An 18,464-nucleotide genomic window follows, 5' to 3' on the forward strand; every position below is an offset into this window, starting at 1 on the left:
GGGGCTGACTCTGCCCTGAGAAACACACTGAAGACCTCCCCAAAGGGACCATGAAAGGAAGAGGCTGGTGCATTTATTCACTGGCTCCTGGGACCCCTGGGGTTGAACTGCCCCACACCTCTGGGCTGTGTCAAGCAAGCTCCTGAGGGCAGAATGGAGGGGGATGTGCCCATGTGAAGTGGGATGCTGGCAGCATGACATGGGTCTGGGCGTACATCCCTGAATCCATGGCTGCGTCAGTGATGGGCAAGGGAGATGACACACCAATGAGAATGGCGTACAACAGAATTTGCCAGAATTCCTGGGTGTATTTGCACACAAAACATTAACAATACTCCAAATAGGGAGTGTGTCTCTAACAGCTCTCACTCAAAAGAAATTTGATAGAGGTCCTCCCAATTTGACAATTCTAAAAGTTTACGTGACTTTACCAACTTTACGCAGTTGAAAGAAATTCTTCCAAATTATCAATAAAAAGAAACACGTTTTGCTTTTCTGTCCTTTCTGTACACAATGATATCACCAAATCATTGTTATAGGAAAGGATGATGAGATTATGCAGCCAAAGGATGTAAGAGAACCTTTTAAAGAAAATGGTCATTTTTTTTTTCCTCAATCATCTGGATTTTGTGAGGTTTATGCTATTTGGCAACTTTTAAAAATTCGTAATTTGTTGTGATTTCTTTTCTCCTTCTAAATAAACATTCAGGTTTGTCCCTGATTCTGTATTTATAGTTTTGTGTTTTCTTGTGAGCATCCTCGGCAGCCGGCCAGCAGCCTCCCCAGGGGTGGCCCTGGTTGCTGGCCCTCTTAAAGCAACAGCAGCAGAGTGCTGTTCAACTCTAACTGTTCATCAGTCCTGGTGAACCAAGGCCCTGGGGCCTTTAATTTGTTTTTAGAACAATTAGCTATTGAAGGGCACAGAAACTCTCTTGCTTGGAATGGCATCCAAAACACTTTAATGGAAGGTGATCTGAGGGACAAATGGAGGGAACTGCTCCCCGAAACACACAGAATCATGCTGTCATTCAGACAGACTCCAAGAGGAGAGAAAAGCACTTTGTTCTTGCCTCCCTGAGCTTTCCAGGAGTGCATATCCTGGAGGCACTCAGTGGCCTCCTTGATCTCCAAACACTTGTTCAATCTGAGGGTTGAATGGATTCTCCTTCCCCAGAACCTGGGGCCACTGGAGTTGCACCTTCTTCCAGAAGCGATCTGCCAACAGCAGCAAAGCCACCTGCAAGAGAGAACCCAAAGAAAGAGTAAAAGGGAAATTATAACGAAGTAAAGAATTTAGCAACAGGATTTACTGTATTCTTTGTGTGGTGGGCAGACTCTAGCATGGTCCCTCATGACCATCCTAGACCATGTGTCTTTGTATAATCCTCTTCCCTTGATGTGGGTGGGACCTATCACTTGGTTCTAATCAATGGAATATGGGGAAGGTGCAAGGATGTCACTTCAGTGATTATATAATATGGATGACTGCTTTGCTGGCCGTCTTGCTTTGGGAGACTCTCTTTGCGGGATTGATGAAGGACAAAGGGACAATGGGAAGCCTGTATGGCAAGGGGCTGACATCCAGCAAGAAGCTGCATCCTTAGTCCTAGAACCACAAGGAAATGCTTTCTACCAACAACCTAAGTGAATTTGAAAGCAGTTCTTCCCCAGTTGAGTCTCTGGATGAGGATGTGACCCGGATAACATACCTGGATTTTTACCTTGTGAGACCCCAAGCAGAGGACCCAGTTAAACTGTGCCAGCACTCTGACCCACAGAAACTGTGAATTCTGTGTTGTTTAGAGCTGCTAACTCTGAGGTGATTTTTTGATTTAATAGCAGATAGCAAATGCACATTTTCATTTATCTGCAGATAGCTAATATCTCCTACAGGCCTAAGGCTTGGGTTTTGGAGATGAACAGGATGAGTCTTTCCCTCAAGGAACTCCCAGTCTAGGGAGGGAACCAAACATGCAAAATGACACCACCAAACCCACAGAGGGGTTTGTGGGAGGCTGGAAGCGGAGGAGGTTCCAACTCTGCTGGATGGGGGGAAGCGACAGGTCTCCCCTAAAGAGAGTGATGGCTGAGCTGGATATTCAAGGGGGAATTTACTCAGATGGATGATGTGCGAAACAGTGCACCTGGCAAAGGACAGCTTGTGCAAAGGCACAGAGGTGTGGAAGAGGACTCATGGTGGGAGACCAAGGGTGCCTGGGAGATGAGGCTGCAGAGTCACCGGGTCTAAGGGCACCGTGAGCACGAGGAGTGTGGCTCGGGTGCCAGGATGAGCAGTCATTGGCTTCATGCGCAACAGGCCTGTCTCTGGCTTTCCCAGCTGGACGCCTAGTCTGGTTGCTTGGTTTTACTGCGGGTTTCCCTGTCCTCATGATGTTAGCAGGATCCATTCTGGATTGTCTAATCCTCCAGCCTGTCATTAACAGGCCTTTGATGAGGACTCCTTCTCTGCAGATAATGCCCTCACTTAGCAAATGGGGCCTGGCCAGGTCTTGAGGCCCTAGTTGGCTACATCTGCAAAGAGAAATATGATCGCCGAAGGCCTTCGTGAGGAACACACCATTCAGAGCAGGTGCCCAGGGGCACTCCCAGCTTTATTCAGAAACACATGGACCTTGTCTCCAAAGGGCAGGTCCCGTTCGCCATTCCAAGGCAGTGCTGTCAGCACCTGTGTGATGCTGGGCAGCCCCTTCTATTCCCTGAGCTGCAATTCTTCCGCTTGCAAAATGAGGCTCTAGAGTTAAATGATTTAAAGACCTTTCTGGAAAAAACAAAAAACAAAACACAAAACTGAACTTTCTGGGTCTAAATTGTGTGTTAGGTTTCAGCAGCTGTTAGAAAAAACTAGAACCGGTTTAGTTGCTACATTAAATATCCCCAGTATTTTAATATGGCCCTGAGCTGTCTGAGGTGGACCCCAAAATTTTACATATCCAACCATGTAATCTTGATCATCTTGATCATATCTCTGTGGTGTGTAACAGAAACATGCCACCCACACCACATACACACATACCCCATACGCACCCCCAAATACCATACACATCACATCACACCATACACACCATATCCACCCACCCCCCCATCAGACAGACAGACACACACATGCCTACACCTATACCCCCTTCTCTGCTCCCCCTCTGCACCCCCACCCCCAAGCTTGCTGTCAGGCCAGCAGGTTTCCAGGAAGGGGTTGCTCATCTCTCCCGCACTAAGTAATCAGTGTCTTCGAAGACAGAAGACTGGTCTCTTGGCTGTTTTTCCTGCTATTTCTCAACAAAGGAGGCTGCCGCCAGGTCTGTGGAAAATTACTGCTTCTTCTGCTGTGTTTTGTTTTGTTTTTTCGCCTTTCCACCCTGGTATATCTAAGCTGTCTTCCTAACAATTATGTGAAACCAAGACATCTGTGGTTATTTATTTCCCAATCTAAATTAATAAAGGGGGAGATGGGGTGAGGATAAGAAGAGGAAAGTTAAAAGGAAAGAGCTCAGCTCTGAGCATGTGGTAACTATTTGGTTTGAAAGCAATTAGTTGGCTGTCAGTCTAATGGAGATGAAAATATTTATGAGTGTGCACTGCGAGAGTGGAATGGTTATTATTAAACTCGAGACTTGTGATAAAATGACGCACTACGATCATTCACTCGTGTGGCAAACACTTACTGAGCATCTACTGTGGGCTTCTCTTATAACCAACCTCCTGTTGTGACCCCCACGAAACACAGGGCAAGGCACAGCCACCCTTTACCCTCATTACTCTGAACGAGCTATTCCCCGAACGTGAATATTTTGTTGTGCTTCCCTAGTCAACGTCTACAGCCCAAAAGCAATATCTACTCATCTGAGAAAAATCTGAAAAGACAATTAAGCACAAAGAGAAAACAGAGCAAATGAAAGTCGTCTGTAATTATAGTCGAGGTAGCCAACGTTCACGTGGGGCGGAGAGCCTTGCACGGGCGCGCACATACGCGCACACACACATGCGTGCGCACACTGGATCCTTCTGTAAATATCATTTTATAGTCTGCTCTTTCTGAGATCTAATTTACACACAGTGGAATTAACTTCTTGTGATAAACAGCTTCGTGAGTGTTGACAAACGCATACAGTTGAGTAATCGCCCCCACAATCTGTAGTCTGCTTTTATTTACTTTGCTCTATATTACAAACATCTTTCTGTGTCACTAAAGGTAGATCTAAATCATTGTTCTCATTCAGCGCACGGTATTCCATCAGATGGGCGCAAGCTAATTTATCTCACCGGGGGAGACTTTTGTCACACGTCTCCCCAACATGTGTCCTCAGGATGGGGGAACAGAGACAGCTTCTTCCTGCCAGAGCACAAAGCCTCCGCGGCTTGGAAGGGGTTCCTGGGCTGTGTTGCTCACGAACCCTACCAGACACATGCATGGGGTGACGTCTGGTCCAGCAGAATGCTGGAGAATAGGGGGCTGGTTAAGTGAGACTTTCTGGTTAACTGAGGCCCTTAAGAATCTCTTCCTCTGGAGCTGACTCGGCTGCCTGTAAGCTCTGGCCGGGCCCCAGCTGCAGTGAGTCCAGGGAGCTGCCCGTGGGTGGTGTGCTCTTGTCCAGACACCACTGCCAACTCCAGCGGGTGTGCTGCTTCCTCTGGCTAGGTCCGCCCCTGAGGAGCACTGGTGGTGTTTTTGCAGGTGCTCCTGCAGCCCCAGTGCTTTTGTGGGAAATTGCCACCCACCTGGGTGCCTGCTGCTGCTGCTCAGAAGCCATCAAGGTGCCCACGGTGACGGTCACTGGTCCACTGTGAAGGCTCCTCTGTGAAATTCTCACAGAAGGCGCAACAAAGCGGGGTGACTCAACACCCTGTTGTCTTAAGGAGCCTGGTGAAACAGGTCGTTCAGTTTTTATTGGCAGCCCCCAAGGCCCCCAGGATTGAGGCATGAGTCTGGGGAGAGGGGAACAGGAGGGTAGGAACCTGGTACGGTTTAGGATAACAGCCACCATATGGCTTTTAGACCGTCTCTCCCTTCCAATGATAGTTTTTAAATTGAGCCACGCTTCTTTGCTTAACCATATTTGGACTTATGCTGAGTTCCTCTCCAGGAGAGCGTCTGGTCCTCCAAGGAAATATACTCCTTTGGGTCCACTCGACAGATTCATGAGACACGCCTAGACACAGCAGAAGCCCAGCAGTGCTCACCGCTGGGCATAATCCAGGGTTCCTTCACATTCCTACTTCATAAACTAATTTTATGTGTTTTGTTACAAAAATAGAACCCATTAGTAAAACAACTATAAAATCAAACTCTAAATAGTGACTACCTTTCTATAATATTAAAAAAAAAAAATGCAATCCAAAACAAGATTGCATAGGTTTCACCAAAAACTTATCCCTGATCCCTTTTAAGTTGAACCCTTGCTAAATTTAACTCTGGGGTTTTATGAGACCAAAGTTAAAAATACACTCTGAATTTATTTTTCCTGTAGGAAGAACGTTTCTGGGCTATCTTGGTAAGATTGCTTTTAAACGCCTGCAGGGAAGCCCTTACCACAGAGAAGGCATGGCTCTGCTTCTTTGGGCTCTTAATCAGCCCAGAAATACAGTCTATCGGACCTGGTTACTTTTGGTCCCAATTAATTTTATTTTTATTCTTTGAGAGAGAGAGAGAAAGAGAGAGATTGAAAGAGTGCAAACAAGCAAGCAGGGGGAGGGTCAGAGGAAGAGGGAGAGAGAGAATCTTGAGCGGGAGCTCAATCTCATAACCCCAAGGTCATGACCTGAGCCAAAACCAAGAGTCAGACACTCAACTGACTGAGCCACCCAGAGCCCTTGTCCCAATTAATTTTAAATTTGTAAACCAACAACATGACAACAGTGTAAGATATATTTAAACATTTACATCTATGGGAAAATGTAAATTTTCAGCCCTAGCTCCCCTGTGCTGACCCAGTGTGTCATTTCAGAACCACTGCTGCTAGTTGGCTTTATGTATAAAGCAAACTGAAGAGAAGTGGTCCCTGGTGCACGGGCAGGGCCAGCAGAAAGGGACTGTGTTTGAGGGTTTCCTGGCCCAGAAGGCCCTCCTCTCCACCCTCCCCCCTGCCAGCAACGCTTCCTTCTTTGAGGGACTCCACAAATCCACTCAGGACCCTGGGCTCCCAGGGGATTATACGTGGAGATAAACAAAGACCTAGAGGCTTATTAACATTTAATAACCAATTATATAGATAATAAATATTAAAACCTAATCTATATATAATTTAAAACCAATCCACTGATCAGTATCTTATGTCTGCCTCCAGCAACATACAGGTTCAGAGCTCAAGATAAAGTAGGGGAGTGGGTGTCATGGAGAATTTATTGCTCTCAGGAAGAGTTTTAGGATGGTTTGAGTTGCTCCTGGCATCCTAAGAGGAGAGGAGGTGGTCTTGCAGAGAGCTCTGCTGGGCAAAGCTGCTAAGGCAGGGGGCCTTAGGGATGTGTAGCTGGGTGGTCTAGGAGAAGCCAAGGAAACTGGACTTGATGCATGTCTGTGGCTCTTCCAACATTTTCTGTTTACTATCGTCTGGTTTTAGGCCCAGAGATCTTTTAAAGTATCTCTTCAGAGGTTTAACTTTGCAGAGGCTTTAAAAAGTGAGTATTTGAATTAATAGAGCTGCTATGGCTCCTGCAGGCCACAGATCTGGGTCTTGGGTCTTTGCAATATCATTTTTTTCTGTAAGTCAAACTTTCTTTCCATTTGGTCAGAAGTTTGGCTGTTTTCTCCCCCTCTCTACTATACCTGCTCTTTACTGGAGGCATCAAATGATCTCCTGGGTTTCCTCTCCAGTAGGTCCTTCCATGATGGGCAAAGGTCACAATTTGATCCCACTGGCCAAGCTCATTCCCGCAAATGTTTCCAGTTCTCAACCAGATACTGATGATTTCCAAACCTGTGTCTCCAGGCCAGGCTCCTCTCCTGAGGTCAGAAACCATCAGCTTGATCTAATGGTGATTTAGACAGTTCCATCTGGATATCATGTAGGCATCCCAAATCCAGAATGCCGAAACCTAGTCCTTCCTCTTCAGGGTTCCTTGACTTGGTATTTTTCACATCTATTCATCCAGATGCCCAATCCTATGAGTCATCTCCTTCCCACCCACCAAATCCCATCAACTGTCAAGTCCAGCATTATAACCTGCTTCTCTCCCTCATATTGAAGAAGATGTTTTTTAAAATTCTGGTTCTACATTTGGGGAATGAGATGGAAAGGTAAAGTGGTTGTCAGTTTATGTCAAGATTTTTTTCTAAGCCTGGTTATTTTCCATTAAAATATAAGCAAAGAGTTTACATAATAGAATTTGGTTAAAATTTAGAATGTATCAACCATAAATTTGAACTGTTCAACACAACTCATGTTTCTACTTAATTAAACTTGTCTTCTTAAGAAAATTGGAGTGGTTGAATGAACACTTCTGCTATTTCTCTTACAGGGAGAAGAAATAGGCCAATAAGATAAAGCCTGCTTCCTCCCTGATGGTAAAGGGCCAGTACCAGCTGTTTTTGCTCCGATGTACAGGAATTGGTGGGAGGGCACTTAAACATGGCCTGGCCTGAGTCTACTCCTTTAGTTGGTTTTTTTTTTTTTTTTTTTTTAGTTGGTGTTATTATGTCCATCTTATTAGCATGAGGTCCTTAGACTAACCTTGCCCATCTGGCTCTTTTAAGATGGAAGAGATATGGACTCCTATAGCTCCCTATATTTTGTGCATCATTTGCTTGTGTGTGTTTCTGTGTGTGCATGTGCACATGTGTGGCCGTTTTAAGTTATTAGCTTTTAAAATAGTAACATAAGGTTCCAAAAGGATCCATTAATGCTGCCCCTGCTATAAGGTGCATCATTTGGGGGGAAGTTTACAGGTACACCAAGAGGCTCCTCTTCAAGGCTTCAAGTCACAAGTCTATCCTGGTGTGCTCACATCTGTAGCTTCCGCCCAGATTCCTTCCTGAGCTCTAAGCTTATGTGTTATCTGCTAAAGAGACACCTCCATTTTGGATGTCCTGCAGGCTCCTTTAATCCAACATGTGCCAAGCTCCTTCTCAAACCACCCCACCCTCTGTGTTCTTTACCTCAGAGCAAAAGAATCATCTATCCAATTTCCCAAGTCATAAAAGAAGTGTCATGCTTAGCATCTCTTTCTTTCACTCTCACGTCCCATAAATGGCCATGTTCTGTTGCTTCAACTGTGTGAATCTCTCCCATGCGGGCCTTTCTCTTCCTCCCCACTCCCCTGAGCCATCCCCTCTCACCCACAGAGGCATCCTCCAGGCAGTCTCCCAGCCTCTCGAAGGACCCCACCACACCATTCTCCAGCTGCTACCACAAGTCTGCTTATTTTTCTTTCTGGTATAAGAACCTTTCATGGTTCCTCCTTTCCCACAGGAAAAAGGTCAAACCCCTTACAGACCTTATGTGATCTGGTCCCTGGATACTTCTCTTGATTCCTCTCTCTCAACCCCATAGTCATACTCTATGTCCCAGCCGTACTAGCAGCACTTTCATTTCCTCCAACGTGTCCCACTGGGGTGTTTCCTTTTGTTTGGCTTTATTTTTTTGCATTCAGGTCTTGGCCCAAGCAGTTTCCTCTGCTCATAACACTCTGTGTACCCCGTTTACCCAACGTGCACTTGACTAGCTCTTGGTCTTAGTTCTGAGGGAGCGTCTCTGAAAACTTTTGCAAACATCTCTCTTTCCAGTCCCATCCCATATAGTGCTCCCATAGCACCGTGCTCACACAACTGGAGGCACCAACCACGTTATATTTAATTATGTGTGTACTTGTCATTCTTTCCCTCTAGACTATAATCTCTCTCCTTACATGGCAAGGGCAAGACTATAATCTCCTTACATGGCAAGGGCAGTTTCTCGTTCACTCTTGAATTCTCACTATGTTCAATATAGGGTAGGGACTCAATAAACATTTTTGGACGGCAAGTTGCAGTCCAGATTCTTCAGCTCAATGTACATGATAAGTAGACATGTTTTAAGCATGGCCATCCATTGCTGCTCATGTTGGATGTGGTCCACCACACTATCATCTGCTGCCAGCACATGAACAAATCTCTCAGGGATAATATATGATTATGGCACACACTGATTTTCAGCATTTATTTATTTATTTATTTATTCATTCATTCATTCATTCATTCATTCATTTTAAGAAGGCTTTATGCCCAACATGGAACTTGAACTTATGACCTTGAGATCAAAAGTCACATACTCTACTGACTAAGCCTGCTGGGTACACTGCCACCCTGACCACCCCCACACACTCCCCAATTTTCAGCTTTTGACCCTGTTCTCAATAATCAGTTTTAGGCAAAGCTGTTTGAGTGCAAGATAGAGCTCTAATTTGACAGGCTTTGAACCTAATATTATTTTAAGTGTCAGGGGGCAGGATGGTCTTTTGATGGATCAGACAAGTATGTCCCAAAGGTTAAAACAAAGCTATTTTTGATCCTCTCCATTTTAGTTTGTTCCTAATTAACTCTTTCTCTGACCATTTCTTCAGATCCACAATTCTCCCTAGGATCAGAAATGTAAAATTCTGTGATATGTGGGAATGACAAGAACCTAATTATTGCCAGAAAGGAGGTCTCCATATTAAAAAGCATTCTAAGAGAAAGCCATCATTCTGTGGGGGAGCAGACTCTAATATTTAACCAGCTTCAAACCAATAATTCTGTTGGATTAGATGATCCAAATGATATGCAAGAAAGTTAGATATTCTGAGGTGCATTACTTAGATTTTTTTTTTTTTTAGTTGTTTAAAACAGGGAGATGGGCATTTGATGCTCATTTCAAATTTACCCAGCATTTGTGGGACTCCACTGTTTATACGTCTGTCGATGGAGTGGCACTCTTTTGTTACTTTTGAGACAGTTCTTAGCCCTGCGGGTGGGTACTCAGAGAGCCTACAGCTCGAGGAGAGGTGGACTGCCATTCCATTCAGGCTTGGCCACCGAGACCAAGGCCGCTGGGAGAGCACTCCAGAACTGCTTCTGTGGGTTACACCCTTGTCAAAGGTTAGACCAGAAAGACTATAGTTGCAAAGGATTGCCAGCTTTCAAAATTTGAAAAGTGGCAGAAGTACTCCCATACTTCTTCATTTGTTTTAAATGAAGAAACATCACAAGCAGGTCCAGTATGTATGACAGATAAAAGTGGAGCTTCCCTGGGTGAAGTTAGGATAATGGATAGGGTGACGGTAGGAGGGGATGGAGCCCCACCTTCCACCCCGCTGTGATCGGTGAAGAGGCCAGAGTAGAACTGCTTTCCAGAATTGTACCTTGGAATCCTAGATAAGAACCAGCTCTTACTGCAGGATATTGTTAAGGACACTGCTTTCCTCTCATCTAATGTACTTTCTGGAATGACCCAAAGAAGAAATTGCTCACAGGTCTCTCTTCCAGGAATCCTTGTGATATTTTTTAAATTTGATGTATTATTACTATTATTTTAATAAAAATACATCAGCCCCTAGAAAAACAGAGCTGATTTTGCAGGCTCTTGCGGGCAGTTTCTCAGGACTACCCTACACACATTTTATCAACTGTAGGCACTGAGTCAAGATGCCAGGTATCATTTCTATCTTACTTGCCTTTTACTCTTTCAGCTTATTTTTATTGAAGCTTCTATCTTATACATGTGAGTACATCTTTCTGGAACAAAAGGGGATAAAAATAAACACATGGGTGCATAACGATATCTTAAAAATAACGCAGCAGATAGCCTTCAGCAACCGCTGTGTGGCTGTACTTACCTCATTGGGGTGGAATCCATCGACTGGTTCAATGAGCTGCCAAGGCTGCCCGCCTCTTTTCTGCCACTCCTCTGTGACTGCAGGGCACACACACAACTAGAGGTTAGAGACACGCTCCCGTGGGTGATGGTCAGCCTTTGAGAGCAAGGGCCACGTGGAAGAGGTCAGAGCTGCCCACTGCCTGCCAGGCCGATGCCTTCTCCCCAGTGGCTGCTCTGGGCTGTTATCTCCAGCCTGAGGCTTTCTGAATGGAAATGACCTTCCCATTGTATGGTCTTTCTTTCTTTCTTTCTTTCTTTCTTTCTTTCTTTCTTTCTTTCTTTCTTTCTTCTTTCTTTCTTTCTTTCTTTTCTTAATTTTCTACCTAACTCAGGAGGAAAATGTATGAAGATGTTGGGTGAATGTGGTTTGTGCAGTGAGGAGGGCGGTGGGAAAAGGTGAGCTCTGAAATATTCAACACCGAGGGAAACTCATCTCATTTCTCAGTAGGAGAGTATTGCAAGAGGAGGAGGGAAAATTAAACATTTTGTTAACATCCCGTTTTCGTGGGCTGCCATTTCCAGATACTGCCGGCATATGTCAAGCAGTCACCATTAAAAACCGTACGGTTTGTCAGGAGGATAATTACATAAAATTATCTCAACATCACATTTAGAGTGAGTGTGGCTACAGAGGAAATATTATGAGCCCCAAAGTGATGCAAAGCAATGAGACTGCCCTTCAACAGGAGTAGGAGACCGAGAATGTCAGTTGCTCCAAGGCGATAGCACCGTTAACTCTATACTGTAATATTATATAGTCAGGAGGACCCCCTCAAGGAGATTTCAAATCCTTGGAGAGCCTCCAGACAAAAATATTGGAGGCCTGCTGCCCTCACTTCCTTGGTGTCCAGAGAGCGGACCAGGCACAGCTGCAATTTTTCCAGTTCTTCACTCTTCACCCCATAAAGACCCAAGAGCAGGGATGTGTGCCCTCTCGGTTTCCCCCATCTTGCCCCCAGGGAAGGCATGGAAATTCTACTGGAGGCCTTGCCTGCACAAGTGAAGCTTGTCCACAGAGCTGACTCAGTGCTATGCTGCTTTGGTAATTAGCCCTAATATCACGGCATGCCACCCCTGCTTGCTACCCAACCCCTGTTCCCTGCAAATACTGCTGCTCTTCTCAGAGCTCAGGAAAGAGTTCCTGCTGGTGGTTGGAAGTCCTACACACAGGATCACCGATTCCTGTTGGCTTCTTCACCTGCAAAATGCCTGCCACTGAGCCGCTCCTTCATATTTTGCGTCTGGGTTTTATTGGGAGGCAGTGATAACGTATTCCTTCCTGCCAGGAAACATGTTTCTGCTGCTGCATGAGTCTCCACGCCTCCCCATTACAAGGGAGTCCAGTCTTTAGAAGAACGGGCTTATCATATGGAATAATCCAATAGGCATTAAAAGAAATGTCGCAGGTTACCAAGGCTACAATCAGTCTATTCAGAGTGAAAAACATCATTTTCTCACATGGTTATTGTGTCTGCGAGGGTTACCAGTCATTGCTCATCTGGGGACATGGGTATTATAACACTTAAAGGGAGAATCAGAAACTCACAGGCAAGAGGTTAAGGTTTTATCTGTATTGTGACCAGTGCTAGACAGAGGGACCCTTTTCCATTTGTTGATCTTAGGGGGAAATTTTGCTTTCTTAGAATAAATGCAATACTGGTGGTCTCTGTTTCTTCACTATCTGATTTTATTTTATTTATTTTAAAGATCTTATTTATTTATTTGAGAGAGAGAGAGAGTGAGAGAGAGAGAGAGAGAGCATGAGAGGGGAGGAGGGCAAAGGAAGAGGCAGAAGCAGACTCTCCACTAAACAGGGAGCCCCACATGGGACACTGGGATCCCAGGACCCTGGAATTACAACCCCAGCCAAAGGCAGATGCTTAACCAACTGAGTCATCCAGGTGTCCTCTGATTGATTTTAGAGGAGAAGCAAGCAGGGGCAGCATGGTAAGTTGGTCTGTTTTCTTCCTACCTGGGACCACAATCAAAAATAGGTAAATGAATTCCTATTTGCTCAGAAGACCTGAATTTAAACGTCTCGAATGATCGTGAATGATCTCTTGGGATTTTGGCGCATGATGTAGTTTCTGTATCTGTAAAGCTCAATGACCAGCTGTTCAGGGATGCGATAGAAGTCATTGCAGAAGAGTCATAAACACCGGGTAGCTCCTTGATGAGCAGCAACCCTAGCAGATATTTAAAACAAGGAATCTGACTTCTGGCCAGCACCATGAAGTGATTGGTTGTTTTACTCACATACATGTGGGGAGGACTAAGAACCAAGTTTACTCCAATTGAGTTGTCTTGGAAACAGAGGGCAGCTGGTATATTTAAACTGTCGGTGTAAAAATGGCCTTGTCAGCCAAGTGGCATTTTCCTTCCTCTGTTTAGGAGGTGTGGGACAGACAAAGAAAAAGGACATCACCTGCTCCAGCTGGCATTTCCTGAAGGGAGGAAAAATTGCTGCCTCTGTTTAGCTCATAACCTGTTAGAGGATGAGTCAGCAAGAGACAAAAAGGAGTCTTTGGAGATGAGCAATAGCCTTTCACTGCGGGACTGACGCCGTCGGAGTGGAGAACAGCGAGGTCTCATGCCGACCCTCAAGGGACAGCGACCCTCAGCTGCAATTTGCTCCTGCACCGGGTGTGGAACTGTAAATTTCATACGAAAATGGGGATATTTGTGATGCCGTAGTCAGCTCAAATACAGCACTGAAATGAGAGGGGAGATTTTCACGTGACCACTAAGGTGGCAGGTGTAATAGTGGCCGTACAGTTTTGTGTCTGGTAACACAAGACCACATAGCTCATGAGATGCATTTCCACAGCAGCTTCCTCTAGGGAGCTCAGAGTGGTCCAGGGGTATGATTGGTGATGGGAGGGGGGTCGGACACTGGAAGAGAATCAACATTTATTCTTCTTCCATAATAAGCCCTAGAAGAACGTAGTAGGTGCTAACAGAGTTCTCACTACATTGCGGTGTTGTGTCAATCCTCACATAGCCCCCGCGTCCCCCCACCCTCCCGGTTTAGTTATTGCTACCTTACACAAAAGGGAAGAAAGAGTGGTTATTTAACTGCTCGAGGTTACGCAGTCATTCTGTGTCTGAGCTGGGACAGGGGCACAGTCCTATGTGGTGGCCAATGTCCATGGGGGCAGATCCCAGCTCGCAGGTTCCCCTGCCTGCCCTCCAGGGCCTGAACGTTGTCCCTAGTGGAGTGCCCACCAACGACACATGGAGAAGGCAAGGAAGGCCCTCTACCAAACCTGGATCTTCAGATTTATTTCTAATAAATATCTCTCAGGAAATTCCTCAAACTGTTGACGATTGTTGTCAAGTAAGGACAAATACGGAGGAGACTTCTCAGTAAGGTGACCCACTGCCACTTGATTTAGAATGTTCACTTGGTTTAACTTTTTTGCTTTTTATACTGCATTTATTGTTGCTGTGAGGACAAGAAGGGGCCGATGAGCCTCTGCTTCAACCTGTTAGGTCACCAGCGGAAAGCAGGCTGTACTGCGTCAAGGGTAAAGCTTTTCTGCCTATAGTTTTCATGGAGATAAGGGCTGTTTTGTTTTTCTGACAGCTATATTCCCGGCACCTACACAGTACATAGTAGGACTCAGTAAAAATCAGATGACTAACTAAATTCTTAATCTTGGAGTTTTACAGAGCCCCATTTATTAAATTTTAATGTGCATATGGGTCATCTGTGGGTTATGCTAAAATGCAGTTTCTAATTAGGTAGGCCCTAATTAGGAATGGAGCCCAGGGCTCTGCATTTATAACCTGCCCCCAGCTGGTGTGGATGCTGCCCATCCAGAGCCACACATTGAGTAGCAAGCCTGTGAGAGGACAGTCCTCTTTCCTGGGTACCGGCTATGTACCAGGCACAGCATTTAGGAGAATTACACACTTTTTCCATACAATCATGACAAAGATTTATTATGTAGATATGGTAACTCCATTTCCAGGTCTGGAAAGGAGAGTTTGGACATGTTCAGGGAATTGCCTACATTCCCAAAGACAATAAATGACCGAGCTAGAGATTACTTTGGAAAATGAAAAGTCCCATGTGAATGTTAGACATTATTATATTTTTAATAACTTTATCTATATTCAAGGTTGATGATCATCAAAGATCACTTGGTGGTGCATTTGTTTACCAGGAATTCATTAATGAGTCCTTAGCTCTGCATTTTAATGAGAGGTTATTTATCAAAATGTCTCTCCCCAGGAAAGAATTATGTATCACCTAGGCAGGAAATCTAGTTAAGGGAGATCAGTCCTGTTGAAAAGCTGTTCAGGATTGAAGTACGAGAGTGTGCAATGCAATACGTGTCAGCTAATGTAAAATTTGATAATTCATGATGGCCATCTGCTTCATCCCAGATGCTGGGGCTGGGGGTGTTGGTGGCAGGGAGAGAGAGATGATAAACTCTGGATGAGACCTCTTCCATCATTTGCATACACTGTAAAGCCTTCCATTAGCATCATCTCAGCTGGCAGTCCATCAACAGGAGGCTTTTCTCTTGTATAACAAGTGCTCAGCAATGAAAATGAGACTGGGAGGATTAAAGTCAATAAATGACAATTTTTCAGAGTCAAGATGTAAAGAATAAATCAGTAGCTCCAACAATCATGCCTATTTTTGTGTGGCCACTCATCAGTGACCCCCGTGTTTGGACACAATGCTAGGAAAGAAATAGTGATGTTCTTTCTGGAAAGCTGGGATCTGGGTTGTCCACCTTGCCACCGGCAAATCCAAGGCCCCTTCCTTGAAGACTCTGATAAGTTATTTCATGTGTGGGGGTTGGGAATCTGCACGGCCATCGAGTCCCTAGGTAATTCAGTGTCCTTACGGGAAGCACTGCCTCATCATCCTTCATTCCTGCCACACTCATCTTTAGCATCTAAGCGGAGCATTGCTGGACTGGCAAGAATGAGCCAGGTCATTCCATGGATCTGCGGCTCCCAGCCCAAAGCTCTCTCCATCTGGTCATTGGCTCTGTTGCTTCAGAGATTCTAAAATGATCTTGAAATGGGGTGATGGTAAGCTTCCTCCCTCCCTGAAAGGGTCTCACACTTTATCTTTTTTTCAATACTAAGAGCTGTTGGTGTCAACATGTGCAGGAGCCACCCTGGCCAAGCTACTGCACGTTGGCTTGTAAACGCTTTGCTAAGTCAGGCTCTAAACTGTAGTGGCTACTTTTGTCTTGCGTCAATAAGTTTTCCAGGAAAAACTTACCTTCCTGGAAGTCAAAATCCACGTAGAAAAGATCGAAGTTCGTAAATTTCTTGCTGGCTGCAATTTTTTTCAGTGTATGGGAGAGTTGTTTTGCTCTCTGAATATAAAGGAAATAGGGAGAATTCCATAAAATCCAGATGTTAGTGGGCAGCACAAAGAAATGGTTAGCCCTTGCCTCCCCCCCCCCCCCCCCCCCCACTTGGAGCCAGCAGCACAGGGATGCTCTGCTCCTTCAGTTCTAGTCTTGCACAAATGGCTAAGGAACACACAGAACTGTTAACATTCAATAGGAATCAATCAATGAAAATTAAAGGAATAAGATATCACTTCTTTCCCATGGGATTGGCGAAGAGATGATGAATGACCATGATAATATGGAATATCGCCCTGGGAGAGGTGACTGAGAATGTCAATTTGTTTAGCCTTTCTGGAGAGCGATCTAGAAGTAGGGATCAAAGCCTTAAACGTGCCATACCCTTTGACCCAATAATTTTTCTAAGAATTTGTTGAAAGGAAGTAGACATGGTTTAGGAAGAAATATATAGATATACACACACATAGGTTCATCAAAGTGCTATTTTTCACAGTGAAAAATTGGAAACTACCCCTATGGCTAAGACTAAGGAGTGAAATAAATCATGGCACATTCATACGCTGTATACTTTAAAGTGGTTACAAGATTATGCTGGGGAGGAATAGCTTATTAACTTATGAACATCAGAAGGCACCAAACAATATGTGTACTCTGATATTACGGAGGCAAAACCCCTGCAAATGCCTATGAACCTGTAGTATCCGAAAGACACATATACATACTGACTTTGGGTGGTGGGATTTGGGGAAATTTTTGTTATCATTCTTTATGCTCAGCTTTTTTATATCCCCCAAGTTTTTTTTTTTTTTAATTGAAATATAGTCCTTTTGTAAAAAAAAAAAAATCAGTAAATCTTCTGCAAAGACATTATTCACCATCTGTGAAAGAAATACATGAGCCTTGGATCTCCTCAGTGAAGAGAGGAGGGCTGCGGAGCACCTGGCCCACCTTGGGAGAATGCCAGTCATCCATGGGCCTAACCTTGCTCACACCTCTTTACCTCTACAAGTACGGCTCGGACCAGCTTTAAAAGGTGTGTATGTGTGTACACGTATGTGTGCGTACAAGAGACGGAGGCACACACGGAAACAGACCCAGAGCAAGGCAGAAAGAGAGGGACAGGGCACCCCACATTCTCTTGGCTTCTCGAACTCCCTGGCAGTTTGATGTTTTTATTCACCAGTTTGGAGGCCATTGCCCTGCCCAAATCCCATTCCCAGCAGAAATGCTGCAGTAAACACCAGGAAAGAATGATCAAAGATGGTATCAAAGGACCTGCTAGAGTCCTACCTCTGAAGTGAGAGTCCGGAGCGTCTTGTTGGAGGACATCCAGCCGTGGCAGGGGCTGACCTGAGAGTAAGAAAACACCGCTTTGATTACAGAGGAACAACGCCAGTGACAGGGAAGGCGGCCTTGGAACAAGTCAGCGTGGGCTCACCTGGAGACAGTTCAGGAAGGAGTAGAAATGCGCATAGGTCACATCCTTATTTAGCTGGCCTGGAAGACAGAGAGGTCTGCTGTGTTGTACTTATTCAGACCTGGCAGCCAACTGGGGACGCTTGTGGGTGAGCCTGCCTCTCCTGCCAAAGGGTGGCGCTTCCAGGGACCTGCCCCCATTTCTCATGCAGCATTGCTCTTGAAGGATGCCTGAGTGTTCCTTCTTTCTGAGCGCCCTGGAAATCAGACCGAGCTGGGGAGGGGCCCTAGGGAGTTTACTCCCATCTCAAGCTCTTGCCCTAATCTGGACCCCAGGTAGAGGCTACAAAGGCACCATACAGGCTGGAACACCACTAACAAAGGCCTTGCAGAGCAGTGGCTTTCTCAGGGCAGTGGTGTGAGATGCCAAGTTCCCATAGGGTAGAGAGACCATTCAAGGTGGTAGGTGGCCAAAGCCTCCTTTTTGGCTTTACGTAACACGAAGGGCTGCCAAATTATCCCATGCTGAGGACCTGCCAGGACAGTCTGGGCGTCTGAAGTTCTGCCCATGAGCTGCCCGGCCGTTTGGTAGACTGAAAGCCTCCAACATTGCTTGATGGAGAGGGACAACACCTCATATCCCTTCACCGCCCAGTGCCTGTCTTATTTGAGCCCTAATTACTACATATGCTCTAATTTATATTTTGGTGCAGGTTAAAGAGGTACGTAAGAATAAAGGTGGGGGCACCTGGCTGGCTTAGTTGGAAGAACACACAACTGTTGATTTCAGGGTTGTGAGTTCGAGCCCTACATTGGGTGTAGAAATTACTACAAAGATAAAACTTAAAGGAATAAAAGTGTTAAG

General features: G+C 45.2%; 1 protein-coding gene across 2 annotated transcripts in view; it reads right to left on the reverse strand.

The window, feature by feature from the left end:
- Positions 1 to 936: 936 nt before the first annotated feature.
- AOAH (acyloxyacyl hydrolase) overlaps positions 937 to 18,464 on the reverse strand; it is a 158,052-nt gene continuing 140,524 nt past the window's right edge. For both annotated transcript variants that reach the window (XM_025464638.3, XM_025464639.3), the window contains exons 18-22: positions 17,622 to 17,680; positions 17,474 to 17,533; positions 16,090 to 16,186; positions 10,801 to 10,877; positions 937 to 1,237 (exon numbers count right to left, since the gene is read on the reverse strand). In XM_025464638.3, coding sequence (XP_025320423.3) covers positions 1,109 to 1,237; positions 10,801 to 10,877; positions 16,090 to 16,186; positions 17,474 to 17,533; positions 17,622 to 17,680 — 422 coding nt within the window. In that variant the 3' untranslated portion in view covers positions 937 to 1,108. The remainder of the gene's footprint in view (positions 1,238 to 10,800; positions 10,878 to 16,089; positions 16,187 to 17,473; positions 17,534 to 17,621; positions 17,681 to 18,464) is intronic.

The sequence above is a fragment of the Canis lupus genome, chromosome 14 (assembly GCF_003254725.2).
Source record: "Canis lupus dingo isolate Sandy chromosome 14, ASM325472v2, whole genome shotgun sequence".
Taxonomy (NCBI): domain Eukaryota; kingdom Metazoa; phylum Chordata; class Mammalia; order Carnivora; family Canidae; genus Canis; species Canis lupus.